This window comes from Oryzias latipes, chromosome 3 (genome assembly GCF_002234675.1).
Source record: "Oryzias latipes chromosome 3, ASM223467v1".
In the NCBI taxonomy this organism is placed as follows: domain Eukaryota; kingdom Metazoa; phylum Chordata; class Actinopteri; order Beloniformes; family Adrianichthyidae; genus Oryzias; species Oryzias latipes.
In genome coordinates, this window is record NC_019861.2 from 23,229,073 (window position 1) to 23,245,063 (window position 15,991).

Here is a 15,991-nt window from a genome sequence, read left to right on the forward strand (position 1 = left end):
TAAAAAGTCAATTTACTTACGACTTGTGTATAGTGTATATTAAAACATTGCATGTTCAAACAATGTCAACAGCCTCTCAAATTCTGTGAAATTAGTTATATGTTAAGTTAAGAAGGGGCAAAACAATCATTAGGATATAAAGATAAACAGGTCAAATTTTTTATCCAGTTAAAATTACACATTAATGCAAAATAGGTATGATAAGTAATACCAGTGAACTGTCTCCCGAAATAAATATACCTAATGCAGTGCCCACTTGTGCTGTGGTAACATTAGCTCCTTGAACTACCCCTATGACTCTATTCTGGGCAGCAAAATACAGTTAGCACATTGCATTGGCACTCCTTTTCGTATTTTCACTCCATTTACCAACTTCAGTACAAAAAAAAAGAAAGATTTAACACCTGTTCTGACTTCGAGCTTTAAAATGAGCAAGAGCCAAAGTAAATGCCCTTTCTTGTTTTGCCCGTCTTTAGTCGTTTGCTATTAGGCTGTGATTATTCAAAGTCTAAATGTCATTTCTTGGCAGTTGTTTACAATGGCAGCAGTTTTCAAAATCTATCATCTTGTTTCATTTGGACATTAGAGCAACACGTTCCAGCTCCGATGTAATTGGACCCTCCATATATCATGCCTCAACTGCCAGTAAGCCAACAACACACACACTTGCTCTAACCAGAGCTTTTGAGTTATTAAAGCATTTCAAAATAAAAAAGAATACCTTACCAGGTAGTTATCAAAAAGAAACATGTTGTACAAAACAGCATGCACAGTGACAAACGAGCAAGTGTCGTTTCAATCCAAACTACAAGAATATATGTATGCTCACATGGGTGCATTCATTAACCTCAATTATCAGCTTCTGTATACAAAGCATGACTACAGTAAAACTGCCCAAGAAATTAGATAAAAGACCACTCAAAATAGCAATGTAACATGGTTATTAAAAATGATATTCTGAACAGGCAGGTCAATTTCTTCACGATTACGTGCATGCGTTTAAAGCTGAGGCGAGAACTCCCGATATTACACTCAATAATACAATAATATGAATCTTCTTTCACTTTTGGCTTTTCCCATCAGTGGTCGCCACAGCGAAACAACCTCTCTTTCGAGGATGAGTCGCATGGTTAACTTGGCAATGTTTTACGCCGGATGCCCTTCCTGACGCAACCCTCTCAATTTATCCGGGCTTGGGACCGGCACAGAAGCAGAGAAGGGAACAGGGAGCAGCCTGGATTCGAACCCTGGTTTCGCGGACGGAAGGCGCCGCAAACCAGCACAAGCTAAACTGGCTCCCTTAATAATACAATAATATGAATAATGAGCTTAAATTAGTTAACTGTTTGAAACACAAAGTCTCCTAAATCTCTACTTAGGGCCCTTCCTCCTTAACATTTTCTTACTTGGTGCTTAAAGAATGGACCTGTCATTATTTCTATATTATGTGGTTAAAACAGTTATTAAAGACACATCTACAGAAGATCTGGAGTTTTCCTGCATCTTATTTAGGGTTAAAACTATGTTTAAAAAAAAAAAAAAAACAATAGTTATGTCTAAACACTTGGAAAAAAAGTGATTTGCAAAACTCGTTTTTAGGTTCCAACAGCTGATGTAATAAGTATTTATGGACACATTTAGTCGAGGAGATGTTGTTGAGTGAGAGGTCAGCTAAAGGGACCCAATAAAACCCATGGATTATGAGATGACAAAAAACTAACAGCAAAATGACATTAAAATGCACATACATTATTAATTAATTTGTGCATGGAACAATCCCATTTTACTTCTATGACCACTATAGCTTTTTTCATATAGATTTTATGGTCAAATTAGGAGTCAGGTTGCCTCAGTCAGTCAATTTACAGCAGACATTAATGTGTATGAACTAAAATAGAATTTAGCCTCTTCAGTGTGAACAGAAAAAGAGGAATTTTTACTCAGTAGTTACAACAAACAAACAAACCACCTCGCTTCAGTTTTACTGGACTTTAATGCTGCTCATATCCCATCAGTCTTACATGGGATTTGCTGTCCTCCCTCACCACGCTGTTGTTCTCCTTGTGTCTTGTGAAGCCTTTTTTTTTATGCTCATTAAGCACAAGTCTATTTTTCTAAGCCATACGATCTTGTCTTATTTCTAATGTACTCAAGTACATTGATGCTAACCTAGTAAAAAATCTGTTACTGTTAAAAAGGCAAAATGAACATTTTCTCGTATGCATCCTGAGCATGTATGCTGAACTGTCTCGTTTTCTGCAGCACTTAATTCTTGTTTATTCCTTTGGTCGATTTCTGAATCCCTTTTCCCCCGCTATTTAATAAAACTAATAAAAAAAACGAAATGAGGAGACCAAAACATTAACAAGAATTATTTAAAAAAATACTTAATTAACAAAATAATAGTAACAAAAGAAGTTTGAAAACTGAAGTCCAAATAGAAAACGTGGAGATGCTAGGAATGCATAAGTTGATTTTCTTTGAGCAATAGAGATACTAAAAATTTCGAGTATTAGACACTTGAATTATTAACATGTTTCTTCCAAAGAACATTGGGACAGTTAAAAAGCCGTTAGGCTTTTTCAAAAACAATATTAATGAGAATCAGGAAGTGCTACACACTGAAATACTACACCCACAAACAGGAACAAGAATTGATCAGTGAACATCATAGCATGAAAAAACTGTAAACACAAAAAAAAATCTAGGAATAAACACAAAGAGAGTGCTGTCACAAAGGCGCCAGGAACCAAAAGCGTCTCTGGTGTTTTCAAAGTCGTGTGATGCACGAAAGTAATTATGGGTTTACAACGTAATATGTGTTTACATCCAAGATCAGGGGGGTATTCCAGTAAGCATGTTTAAGCTACCCTGACTTTAACCCTGAACTCTGGCTGAAATCCTCCTGAACTTGCTTACTCTGAGTATGTCAGTTCCAAAAGACCGGATATAAGTTAGCGTAATTATGCTCGACTTGGTAACCCTGGGTTAATGTACATAAAGACATTCTCAATGGATCGCCGATTTCCAAAGTCACCATGGCAACGCGTGGAGAGAAAAAAAAGAGAGCGCTATACTTCGGTGAGACGAGTCGGAGATTTTAATGACGGTGTATGAATATTATACGCCCATCAAAAAAGTAATACGACTGCATCAGTAAAAGAAAGAGTTTCTGCTTGGAGAAAAAGAACGGACAAAGTAAATGCATGAGTTTCTATCTCATTTCTATTTTCATTGAGACGCATGTATGTATATATATATATATATATATAAAACTTATTGAACTTAAATGAATTACTTCAATTTGAAACAAGTAGTTGAGTTAAAAAAAATTTAACCTAATTCATTACGACTACCCAACTCAATATTTTTTTACAACTCAAATTTACATATTTATCTAACTAAATGTCATATTACTCAAATTCAATTATGTTTTTTCATCTTAATTTATTGTACTTCTTTAACTCTCATATGTCTAAGTTTGAGCCTGCAGATATACCGGTACTCATTTTTATAACAATGAAATGATTGAAACAAAATGGCTTCACAACATGAAACATAACATCATTTCCCAATTCTCGGACTATAACGTTACACTATAAATCAGTTGGGGTGCTAAATAAACTCATCCTCTCCCTCCCTCTCACTCATGGTGCAGAAAGAATTAAACATAACTGGACAAATAACTAGACAATATACAGCAAAACAGCTAAACACATTTGGTCAAAAACCCACACTTAAACCCAAATCCGTCCAGACAGGCAAAGGGAATGGTATCCCACAATTCCTTGCGGTGCCGATCTAACAGCAGCACCAAAGTTATACCTACTTAATTGAATTAATTTGAATGAAAGTAAAATAACTGTCTGATAACTCTGTGTTATTTTTAAGATGACTTAACTAAAAAATAAAAAATAAAAAGTATCATCTTAACTGAAGCAAATAATTAAGTTAGATCAAATTAAAAAAAAGTTTATCTTTCCAACATCCAAATGTGGTCTTATCACCCTCTCATGGTAAAAAAGGTTTAATCTACTATTATCATCCACTAAATCATCTTCAAATGGACACGCCATGCTGCTTCACCTCTCTGAAAACAAACTAACCTTCAACTAAACCTGCTCCAGACCAGGTTATGTTCAGAGCACGAGTTGCTATAGCAACCTGACATACCCTGAAACATACCTCCCTTTTTGGAACCGAACGCTGAGATTATCCGCTTCCTTAGCCTCAAATTTACCGTGGTAACTAGCATAACCTGATTTCTGGAATACCCCCCAGGTGAACTTTGTGTTGCAACACAAAACTATCCTGTCGTGTTAGCCTCTTCCCTGATCTCATTCTCTTGTTTACAGCCTAAGTCTGAAGCAGGCATACATCAAGATGACATCACTTGGATACCAGATCTACAACAGCCACAATGCTAAACAGACGACCAGTGGGTGTTCCAAGCCATATAAACACAAACACAAGCTGGGAAAGAACAGCGTTAGCATCAAAGCCCTTCTATCCAATCATATCATCTGACTAAAAATCGTGAGTTTAAAGGCAATGATTTTTTTTAAATTTTTCCAATAATTTACTAATTCATTGAAACCCTGTGCTTACAGAGAGCTGCAGGGCAGTTCTAATCTAGTCACTAGAAGTATGAAGTCAGGTGGGTGAGTGGCACTGCCAGGAAACTCGCTAACTTTATATTGACCACTTCAGGCACTCAAAGATAGGAATAATAAAGACTCTAACTGAAATAATTGCATAAAAACACCTTAAACGTCATCACGGCCATTAATGTGCGCCGATGCTCTCACGGTAAATATTCCCATCGACGTCATCGACACAGTTGCAGAGCAAACCAAAGAAAGAAACGTTTCTTTTTCCCTTTGATAAACAAACTGAGAGCTAACACAAGACTGGCACAGACGAAAGAGACGCACGCGCCAAACAACCAACGGCTGAGCAGCTAACTTTATCAGCTAAGTTGAGAATACGTAACATTTAAACGATCTTTTCCACCATTTCCACCAACAAAGACAACAACGGGCGGCTTTCCGTCCACAACTTACCTTCACATAGAGTCACTATAAGTACAATTCGAGGCTTCTCTGAACATGTTATGGACTTACAAATCCATAGCATGAACAGTTCGCCTACATTGCTGCCATCTTGTTCAAGACGACAGGAAGGGAGAGCTCTCTCTCTGTAACGCCACCATCTCCCACGTTAGAAACATGAAATAAGTCTTGCATATGAGCCCCGAGGAGCATCCTACCCAGCCCGTTGGCTAGCTACACAGTTTAAATTGGCCTCGTTCTTCTTTGGGCGACCTTTCCCATCTCCGATAGGGTTGCCGTTACCCCGGTCTAACGTACGGCAGCTCGGCCCTGCCAGCCTCTATAACATGTCCCTTTTCTCTAGCAACTGGAAGCAAATGTTTGTGAACTGACGGCATTACGCAGGCCAGAGCAATAGATCGAAGATGCTTTCCAAAGAGTGAAGCTTTCAATAGGAAAATTAAGGATGCGTCAGAAAACAAAAAAGTCATTCATTCATTCTTTCTTTCTTTAGGGTTTCTTTTGTGTCTATAAATATTTTACTTAAATATCCATAGTTTTTTTGAGTTGTGTTTGAACTACAGCTCTTTGGATCAGTCCTCTATATAAGCAGCAACATAAACCTCTCAAGGAATTATGTCAGGGTGCACAAGCTGGTTTATTACTCAGACAGCCAAGGAGACCCCCAGCTGACAAAAAAGCTGCTCAGAAAAAATCCTCGATGTCTGAGGCTCATCAGAGCTAGACCGGCAACAATTTAATCCACCAAAAGACATTTGTTAGTTGCCGTCTGTCTCCACCATTAACAGCACACCACCAGGTCTAGTTTGCAGTAATGCAGGTGTGAACACCTCTTGAATAGCCTTATTTGTCCTGAGTAAACACTGGTGAGTCAGAAAAACAAAATAGCCGCACATACGTCAGATACAGAGGGTGTTATACAGTTTTATTTTTGCTGTTTGTTGCTTCTCTTCATCCTAACCTAAATTTACTAACCCCCTTAATCCTGTTCAGGGTCACAGGGCTGCTGGAGCTGACCCAGCTACTGTCAGAAAAAGGCATGGTACACCCTGAACAGTTTGCCAGTTCATCATGGGGCATGTTAAAATAGCAGAAATGTAAAACTTCGATTCATCAAATTGACAAAAAGCTATTTTAATAGGACTCATCCATCTTCATTTTAGCACTATTTCGTTTAAAATGTTTGTAAAAAAAAATGTTGACGGTATGGAATAAATAAAGATGATGCACATCACAACTATTTTCCTACAAAAACGGAACCTCACAGACTTGTTTACACGTGGCTCTGTGTTCGTTTGCTCTGGTCTCACAGGGTGGCTGAGTTTCGCAGAAAACGCGCGTTTTTGGTGACTGCAATTTGTCGCCCTCTACCGGACACGTTTGTTAGTTGCAGTAATGAACTTCACCCAGTCACTCCAGAGGTAATGAGGTTCTAGATTTTTTCTAAATAAAAGATCAAACTGATTTTAGAGTTGCATGACAAACTAGTAAAATTATTAGTTGAAATCTTCACACAATTTACCCAAAAAAACTTTTTATTCATTTTTTTTTAGAACAAACTCAAAGTGTTCATAGCACCTACATTGTTTTATTCAATCAAGAGTAGCCTATTTTATCGCTGCAGTGTATATCTTGAGGTCCTTTTGTGCTTTCTGACAACAGAAACATTAGAAGCACAAAATGTGTAATAATAAGACTACCAAACAATTCGTAACTTCGTTTCATCAACTAAATAATGTAACAAATATTAATTCATTTATAGGCTTTATTTCCGATTCTATCCACGTTGGTTCGTTTAAAAATAAAATAAAATAAAAATATGTGTCGGATGTTTCCTTTCGTTTGAAATGTGGGAAATTCCCACATTTTTTATTATTTACTGTGGGGAATTCAAAAAGTGTTACTCTTTTGGTGCAAATACTCTCCAAATAAATCATTTGATGTTGTTGTTGTTGTTGTTAAAAACGTGGTATAGGTCATTAATGTCCATTAATGTGTTGTGGTACTGTTAAAAGTTAAATTGTTAAATTTTTCCTCTCTTTAAATAAATGTGATTTTTTTTCACATTTTTTTCTATCCTACGGTGGTTTCTAATTTACCTTATTGTGAATATTTTTATCAATTCGTATCTGAATTCATCCCGTATGTTCACACGAGTACCGGATGACAAGTGACTGTCTGGCCGTCCAAGAGGTATTTTATTTTGAAGAGTCGTCTCTACCGGAAGTGTCATTGTTGTTGCTTTGGTCGCGGCGGAACCTTAGCTTTTTCGCCATTTTAAACCCTGGTGAGGGGAGTCGCCGAGGGCCCGTGGGCAACGTGGTTGGGCCCTGTAAAGCTATGCCGTTAACTTAGTGGTTTTGGTAAAAAATAAAAAGAAATAAACTGCTTTGTACTTCGTTGGTATCAAACGTTTATTCAATTGACAGATTTATATTGATTCCCTATCAGCCATGTCGACGGAGGGAGCAGCCGAACAGGTAGCTACACGCAGTTTTGTTCGGTTGCTAAAAAGAAATAAAGTTTGACGGAGTTTATGTTGTGTAATCAAATAAGGTGAACTATAACTCAAGTTTCTTTAATTCATGTGCCACATTTGGCTAGCATTTCTTGAAGAGGCATACTGCTTTGTAACACGAATGTCGTCTGTGCCTGGTCACGCGCCATGTTGACTCAATATTAGCTTTTGTCGCTAAAACAATCTAGTTATTCAACCATTTTAAAGGCCATGTTAGTGCATGGTCACTTTTTCGTGTTGTGAATGTAATTCCCCTCAGTCAGTCCGCGCTACTCACTTTTTTTCTAATTTTTAATTCGTTTGTGCGCTAATTTGTCTTAACGGTCGTAGTTAAGCTAGTAGTTTTAGCCCAAAATGGTGCTGTTCGTAATTGGCTATAATATCAAGGGTCACCAAGCCCTGTTTTCACGTAGCGTTTCTCTTAATGCCTTCGCTTTTTATTTTATTTCTTTTTCTACGTTGATTTTGTAATCGTATGATCTCATTGCGTTCCTACATGAGCTTTCTGTTGTGTAACTGCATTTTTCCACGGCTCTGTCTGTGTTGTCTTGCAGACTGAGTATGTTCCTGAAAAGGTGAAGAAGGCAGAGAAGAAGTTGGAAGAAAACCCATATGACCTTGACGCTTGGAGCATTCTGATTCGAGAAGCACAGGTTTAGTGACACAGAGTTGTATTCCTGGGGTGAAGGCAATTTGGGTTTGGGGGTGGGATTTGTGGGAATATAAATATAAGTAACATAAACACCAATCCTGACTGTAGATTGTCTTCCTCCATATAAACGGAAAAAACAGATTTGTTAAGTGACGTGGACCATAAATGCATTCTCCTCCTTTAGAACCAGCCCATAGATAAAGCAAGGAAGACCTATGAACGACTTGTGTCGCAGTTCCCAAGTTCTGGGAGGTTCTGGAAACTTTTCATTGAAGCTGAGGTTAATACTTTTTTTTCCTTTTCTTTAGCGTGCATGACTGGGATTTATTCTGACATGATCAACAATGTGATTTTCACACAGGCTAAATGTATTTTATATATTAAAATGATGTTTAAAGTCACAACTCTTGAACCAAATCGTTGAGCCTTTTTGGTCAATTTACAGAAATTTTCCTCAAATTGCAACAAAGGTTTTTTTGAAAGAACCTCATAAAGGACGGCCTATTTAATCATTGAGGCTCAAACAAATGGTCAGAAGAATTGTGCCTTTAAACACAAAGGGGAATTCAACTTTAATCCTCTTGTTTGTTTTTTTATAAAGAAAGAAAGCATATCTGCGCCATTTTAAATGGGGTGAAGTGCATTTGTTGCATGTTTGGTCTGCAACAGTATTAAAACAATTTTAATAGTATTGGAGTGCATTATCCTTTTATTCACTTGTTGTGTCAATTTATTGCCTCCTGTGTCGTTTCTTTTGGGTAACTGTAATCAAGACAACTATGGATTGTGCCCCCTTCTGCCCCCCTCCTTATTACAATACACTTTTGCCCCACTGACATAAACAGGCTTTTAAACACTATGTAGTTGAAAAGTCCAAGTAGTTACTTGTTATAACCAGAAATGCATTTTTGACAAACTCAGCTACTTGCTTTGATCCACAGATGTATACAAAAAAATAGCATTTAAGCTAGCCAATTGTTGAAAACCTTTTTTTATCATCTAAAGTTCATTAGCCATAAAACAATCCCTTTTTTTTTTGTTATACTTTTATTCGGACACATTTATAGCTTGACGTTGTGCCCCATTACCGATTCTCCAGACGTTCCTGTAGGTCCTGTAGGTTAGCAAGCAGTCAGGGGTGTCCGGCTCCAGTCCTGCAGGGTGGCTGTCATCCAAACTGCTGACCCCCACCCCACACACGCACACCTCACCCACATCAGGTGTGTTGAGCCAGGCGAGCAGAGCAGGAAAGGCAGGGAGGGTGGTTTCAAAAGCAGCTGGACAGCGGCCCTCTGGGCATGGAGTTGGAAAGCTTCCCTGATGACACCTTCCTACATTAGAACACCAAAACACAAATAGTGTCTGCTTATTACCACACTGACAAGCCTGCAGTGAGTAGAAATGACAGAAGCACTGTATTAAAAAAAAACGGGATTGTTTTGTTTTTGTTCTTCAGAAAGTAGTGCTCATTTTAAAATAACCTAAATATTAATTTATGACACTGAGCCACTACCCATAAATAGATTTGTTTTAAATGAGAGATAACTTGCAGGTTTTAAACAAACATGCCTTTCGACATATTTAGATATAGAAATTAAAACTTACCACCCACTTTTAGTCTCAAATATTCTATTCCCCTTAAAATAGCTAAGATGTGTTTTTAAACCCATTGAGTATTTTCATAATTTAACACTTAAATCCTCACACACAGCATATTTAAATCCCAGTATTTTTAAGATGTAAAGATAAAAGACATTCATTTTGCACTACTTTATATTATAGACCACTCTGGTAAGTATGACACATATAAGCTGTCCCCCCCCCCTCTTTCTCTAAATGTGTCTTCCAATATTTGGTATTTTCCAAACCTTAGGCCCCCATTCCCCGTCTCTAAATAGGTAGATTCACAACAAACCCTTGATTGTTCCTGTTGAGGTGTGTTTCTAAAGCTTTCCATGTGGTCTCAGCTTGTGTCTTCACTAAACTGAAGCTCACAGAAGACCTTCAGCTCACATGTGAGCTTCACAGCAGTTTAAACACCAGGAATTTTGCCAGACTCCACCTCAAACACCCACATGGCTTTAAAAGAAGTGCTTGACGTGCTGCAGATGTCTTAAAAGAGAAATCCAGCTACTAAGAAATGTGCGGTGCTTCTCAGCTTGTGCACAGAGGCTTAAAGAAAAGCAGCAGCTTGGTTTCCACGGCGCTGCTTGTCTAACCAACAGCTTGCTGGAGAGTTTAGGAGCTGAAGTGAGGTCACTGCATGAGTTCTTTCATGAACAGACTTGACTTTCAGACTTGAAAATATGACTTTTTTTAATAAAACATAATGACTTAAGGAAATTAAATCTCAATATTGATGAAAAATTAAAGCTAACATTTATAAAATGTGTTTATGTAAAACAAACTTTGCAGAGTTGTGTATTTTTAGGATCAACTAGATTCTCTTTATTTATACAAGTAGGAAACTTGACACCATCTCTGAGATCTTAAAGCTTCTTTCAGTGATTCTTGTACGTAAAATTATTGAAGTATCGTCATGCGTCTAAGGCATCAGGTTCCACATGGGGTCTGATTAACCTCAACTGTAAAAACTCAAGATATTCTGATGTTAGATGTACTAGAAATGCTGTTTCTCTAAAGTACATTTGTATATTAAAAAGAAATATTACAACATGTCCGTGGCTTGATTGTTCATGCCTTCATTTTCTTCATAAACAATCTCTTTTTTAAAGATTTTTTTAAACCTATTGTTGGTGTTGAAGACTTTTTAGGTTAGTATTTAAAAACTGTTGGGATCATGTTTCATCAGATCCAAAGAACCGATTGAAATCTTTGCACTTGAAACCATTCAGTATATGACCACGTGCTTTTATTTTCCTCACTTTTCTGAACTGCACACACACATTTCCCACAAATGACTGACTCTGGAGTGCTAATATCAGCAATAAGTTGCCCTCTGGGCCTTTAAAATATGGTTTCTCTGTTTATTTTATATTTCTCAATAATAATGAGAATGGATGTTTTACTTTTGCATTTTGTGGCGCAGCTACCAAAATAAAACCCCTTCTTAAAAAGTTATTTGTCATTTTTTGTGTGAATCTCACTTTGTTGATCTTCAGACTTTAGTGTGAACGTGACTGAACTTGCATGAATGCATGTTTTCCTTTATGACGAATGTCATTCCAGCTGAAGGAGCCCCTTAAATTAACCCTGGATTACACTCTTATTTGCAGATCAAGGCTAAAAACTATGACAAAGTAGAAAAGGTGAGTGTTATTCCTGCTCCTATAACTACACTCATTTGAAAATTGTGTTGGATTTTAGTTATTGTGAAATTCAGACTCGATTCCTTCATTTACTATCTGCATTTTTTCCCCATGTGACACATTTCTTTTCTGTATAAATGAGAATGTTTCCTCCTCAGTTCAATATTTGCTCTGTTTTAGTTACTGCATTCTTAGCTCATTGAATAAAGTGCAGATTTATCTCAAAATGTGTATTTATTTCAGGTCTTTTCTGAAAGGGAATGTTCAATATTTGTCCTCCGAGCTTTAATCATGAATTTGGAACTGGAAGCTTGCTAAAGGCGACGCTGAAAAAGCAGAAGAAAGCCGGGTGTGCAGCTGCAGCGCTGACCTGCAGCCGTCGTAATAAAAAGAGGGCTGTAGAATCGGCTCTTCTTAGTAACCTGTTACTCTTGTGCCTGCAGTTGTTTCAGAGATGCCTCATGAAAGTTTTGCACATCGACCTGTGGAAATGCTACCTCGCATATGTTCGAGAGACCAAAGGAAAGCTTCCCAGTTACAAGTAAGACGGCCCAATGCACGGCGAAAGGAGTCGATTGCGTTTCCACGAACTCAACTTTTGATGCACGTTCACTTTCCTCTCATCAGAGAGAAGATGGCCCAAGCGTACGACTTTGCCCTTGATAAGATTGGCATGGAGATAATGTCTTATCAGGCATGTAGATCTCAGCATTTCTCATGGTTGTGAACTAATCAAACAGACTCCATTTCATAGATTCTCCTTTTCCCTCAGATTTGGGTCGACTACATCAACTTTCTGAAAGGAGTGTAAGTATTCTGAAAGCGTTTTGTGGCGGCAGGCTTGACTGAAGCACTGATGTTTGTGTTTTGTGCGTCGATCAGGGAGGCTGTGGGCTCGTATGCGGAGAACCAGCGGATCACTGCAGTCCGGAGGGTGTACCAGAGAGGCTGCGTGAACCCCATGATCAACATCGAACAGCTGTGGAGAGATTATAGCAAATATGAGGAGGCGAGTGAGCTCACCCAAGCATTTGAGGTTTATTTAAACTGATCCCCTGGGGTGATGAAGTGCAGCGAGGGTGGTTTAGAAAAAAAAAAAGGCTTGGTTGTCTCCTGCCTTGTGACCCTAATGAGGAAGATGGAGGTATAGATGTAGGGAGGATGCATACAATGTCCTTGCAGAAGATTTGACTTCAATCCAATAGAGATGTGGAAGGAAAAGTGGGAAGCTCAAATCCATCAGTCCCAGATTTCACGTTTTTCCAGGAGGAAGGAGCTGAAATTTCTTAGAGAGAGTCTGATGCATGTTAGATTATTTTTATTTTGGGGGAAAAATGCTGCTTCTTTTTGTTTGGCTTCCCTTTATTCACTGTAAAAAAAAAAAAAACTGCTTTAGTCAGACAAAGCTGTGTGCAGCAGAGAATGATGGGCTCTCTTTTTCACAAACAGGGAATCAATGTTCACTTGGCAAAAAAAATGATCGATGACCGGAGTCGAGACTACATGAATGCCAGGAGGGTGGCCAAGGTGAGACTTTCACCTAAAGTCTACAACGCTTGGAAATTAATGATGAAGTATTTGCATTTATTGTAAAATAAATACAATTTGGGGTGTTACAGGAGTACGAGACCGTTATGAAGGGACTAGACAGAAATGCCCCCTCAGTCCCCCCCCAGAACTCCCCCCAAGAGGCAGTGCAGGTGGACATGTGGAAGAAGTACATCCAGTGGGAGAAGAGCAACCCGCTGCGCACAGAAGACCAGACGCTCATCACAAAGAGGGGTAAAAGGAGCTTTGGAAATGTTCTGCTCAGCTTCATTTTAGGAGTTGCCATGTACAGTTGCCGCCACTAGAGGGCGGGCTTTTACCTTCTTCAGCTCATGTGAAATCAGATGTTTTGACTCTCTGGTATGAAGTCAGCTGATGAGTTCTGTGCTGCAGTGATGTTTGCCTACGAGCAGTGCCTGCTGGTGCTGGGCCACCATCCTGACATCTGGTACGAGGCTGCACAGTACCTGGAGCAGTCCAGCAAACTGCTGGCAGAGAAGGGGGTAAGAGATGATACGTTACTCGCTGAATCTTATATTTTACACGTATGTCACCAAGTTCCATCACCTTTATCCTTGTTCCTGTTATTGTTATTTCTCCACAGGACATGAATAACTCTAAATTGTTCAGTGACGAGGCGGCTAACATCTATGAGCGTGCCATCGGGACTCTCCTGAAGAAGAACATGCTCCTTTACTTCGCATTTGCCGACTACGAAGAGGTGGGTGTTCAGCTCTGTGCTCGGCACTAAGTTACCAAACTAATGTTTCACAAAGTGTCTCTCTTTGCTCTTTTGGTTTGCCACCCTCAGAGTCGCATGAAGTTTGAGAAAGTCCACAGCATTTATAACAAACTGCTGGCCATCGAGGACATCGACCCCACCCTGGTCTACACCCAATATATGAAGTTTGCCAGGAGGGCGGAGGGCATCAAATCGGGTCGTACCATCTTTAAAAAGGCACGGGAGGATCCCCGCACACGTCACCACGTGTACGTGTCTGCGGCGCTGATGGAGTATTACTGCAGCAAAGTAAGGCTGTGCTGACGGGAGTGGATCCCAAACTTCCATACGACGCTGGGAAGCTTTTCTCGTTCACACCTCTTTTCTTTTTCTCTCCTCAGGATAAATCAGTGGCCTTTAAGATTTTTGAACTCGGTTTGAAGAAGTATGGAGACATTCCAGAGTACATACTCGCATACATTGATTACCTCTCACACCTTAATGGTAGGCAACTGCGGTTTTATGACAAAATAGTGATTTACTGGCGTTAGTCTGACCTTCTTTGTCATTTCTAACCAGAGGATAACAACACCAGAGTTCTGTTTGAGCGTGTCCTCACCTCAGGAAGCTTATCAGCTGAAAAGTCAGGGTAAAGTCACTTGTCTGTCCTGTTTACTCACACAAACTCGTCTTGGTGGAGCTTCATAACACTGATATTTCGTGTTTTTTAGTGAGATCTGGGCTCGCTTCTTGGCCTTCGAGAGCAACATCGGTGACCTGGCCAGTATCCTAAAGGTTGAGCGCAGGCGTTTCACTGCCTTCAAAGAGGAATACGAGGGCAAAGAGACAGCTCTGCTAGTGGACAGATATAAATTCATGGACCTGTATCCCTGCTCTGCCAGCGAGCTCAAAGCGCTTGGATACAAGGTGATCCACGATCTACACGGTGGAAGTTTCCTAAAGCGTTTCTGAGCTCATAGTCTGCTGTCCCATTGCAGGACGTGTCCCGTGCCAAACTGGCATCAATGCTCCCAGAGACCGTGGTAGCACCATCAGTGCCTGTGCTAAAAGATGAAGTTGACCGTAAACCAGAGTACCCCAAACCAGACACCAATCAGATGATCCCTTACCAGCCACGTCACCTGGCCCGTATGTGGCTCCTCTTCAACTAACTGTTCAGATGTTGTCCTAAAGTCCCACTCCAGTCATCTTTTGATCTTTTACAAACCTGTCCCCAGTGGTCTTTTAATTATGATTATGCTGCTTTTAGCCCGATTAAATTGGGGGGGGGGGGGACTTTTGTTTTCTAGGACATAGTTTCTGCAGAGCTCTGTTTGAATAAAGAACCCCTCAGAAATACAGTTTTAATCCTAAATAATATTATGTAAATTCTCCATCATGAGAAAAATGCTACAAGAACTTAGTAAAAAAAAACAAAAAAAAACAGAGTTTCGTTGGAGCAGCTCTGTTAGTTTGTGAAGGTTGATCTGCTTCCGCTGTTGTCCATAGACTGACAGAATGAAACAGCTTCTTCCTCTTCTCCTGCAGCTCCAGGCTTACACCCTGTTCCTGGTGGAGTTTTCCCCGTCCCCCCAGCTGCTGTGGTCCTCATGAAGTTGATTCCTCCACCTACCTGTTTCACTGTGAGTCACACGATCAAGCTCCAATCATTTTTAGCACTGAAACATTAATATAAGCCGCAGTTTTTGTATCTCTTGCTTCACTTAAGGGTCCTTTTGTTCAAGTGGATGAGCTCATGGAAACGTTCAGGAGATGCACACTTCCTGAGAGTAAGTATGGTCACCCCAAGGCTATGAAATGATGAGTATACACGGATCTGACTGAGACCGCACCTCTGCCCTCTGAAGCTGTGGATGCTGCTGTAGAGCTGATCACTGGCAGACATCCCGATGCAGGAGGCGAAGGCAACGGATCCATGGAGAACCACACCATTACCAAGTCACTCAAGAGGCCAAACGCAGACTCGGACGAAGAGGACGACAAAGGCGCCGTGGCTCCGCCCATACACGACATCTACCGCGCCCGCCAACAGAAGAGGATTCGATAAAGGAAGCTCAGTGGAGGTCTTTTTCAAGAATGTAATCTTAACAGGTGTTCATTGGAAAACTTTTACTTGTCCAGGTGGCAGATGATGTTCAGCAAACACACTCAAATGTGCACTCATTCACTTACTCTGTTTTGGGGGGGGGG

General features: G+C 39.7%; 2 protein-coding genes across 3 annotated transcripts in view; one reads left to right on the top strand and one right to left on the bottom strand.

The window, feature by feature from the left end:
- Positions 1–5,430, bottom strand: part of hipk3 (homeodomain interacting protein kinase 3) — a 34,447-nt gene extending 29,017 nt beyond the window's left edge. Inside the window, exon 1 of one of the 2 annotated variants that reach the window (XM_023953518.1) lies at positions 5,064–5,429. In XM_023953518.1, the coding sequence (XP_023809286.1) occupies positions 5,064–5,136 (73 nt within the window). In that variant the 5' untranslated portion in view covers positions 5,137–5,429. Of the gene's footprint in view, positions 1–5,063 lie in introns of both variants that reach the window. The other variant, XM_023953519.1, reaches the window with a different exon arrangement.
- A 1,878-nt stretch (positions 5,431–7,308) lies between these two features.
- cstf3 (cleavage stimulation factor subunit 3) lies at positions 7,309–15,988 on the top strand. The gene is made up of 20 exons (XM_023953520.1): positions 7,309–7,552; positions 8,145–8,243; positions 8,427–8,522; positions 11,479–11,511; positions 11,955–12,052; positions 12,139–12,205; positions 12,284–12,318; positions 12,394–12,520; positions 12,961–13,038; positions 13,131–13,293; positions 13,453–13,562; positions 13,664–13,780; positions 13,871–14,089; positions 14,182–14,284; positions 14,360–14,429; positions 14,512–14,707; positions 14,779–14,929; positions 15,329–15,423; positions 15,510–15,570; positions 15,649–15,988. Exons 1-20 carry the CDS (start codon positions 7,526–7,528, stop codon positions 15,846–15,848), a joined length of 2,145 nt encoding a protein of 714 aa, XP_023809288.1. The 5' UTR covers positions 7,309–7,525; the 3' UTR covers positions 15,849–15,988.
- Positions 15,989–15,991: the final 3 nt, after the last annotated feature.

What these genes read in the sequence shown, in the direction of transcription:
- cstf3 (XM_023953520.1), top strand. Translation starts at nt 7,526, where the DNA reads ATGTCGACGGAGGGAGCAGCCGAACAG. An exon ending in CGGAGGGAGCAGCCGAACAG is followed by an intron (nt 7,553 to 8,144) that starts GTAGCTACACGC and finishes GTTGTCTTGCAG; the next exon opens with ACTGAGTATGTTCCTGAAAA. An exon ending in ATCAACTTTCTGAAAGGAGT is followed by an intron (nt 12,319 to 12,393) that starts GTAAGTATTCTG and finishes TGCGTCGATCAG; the next exon opens with GGAGGCTGTGGGCTCGTATG.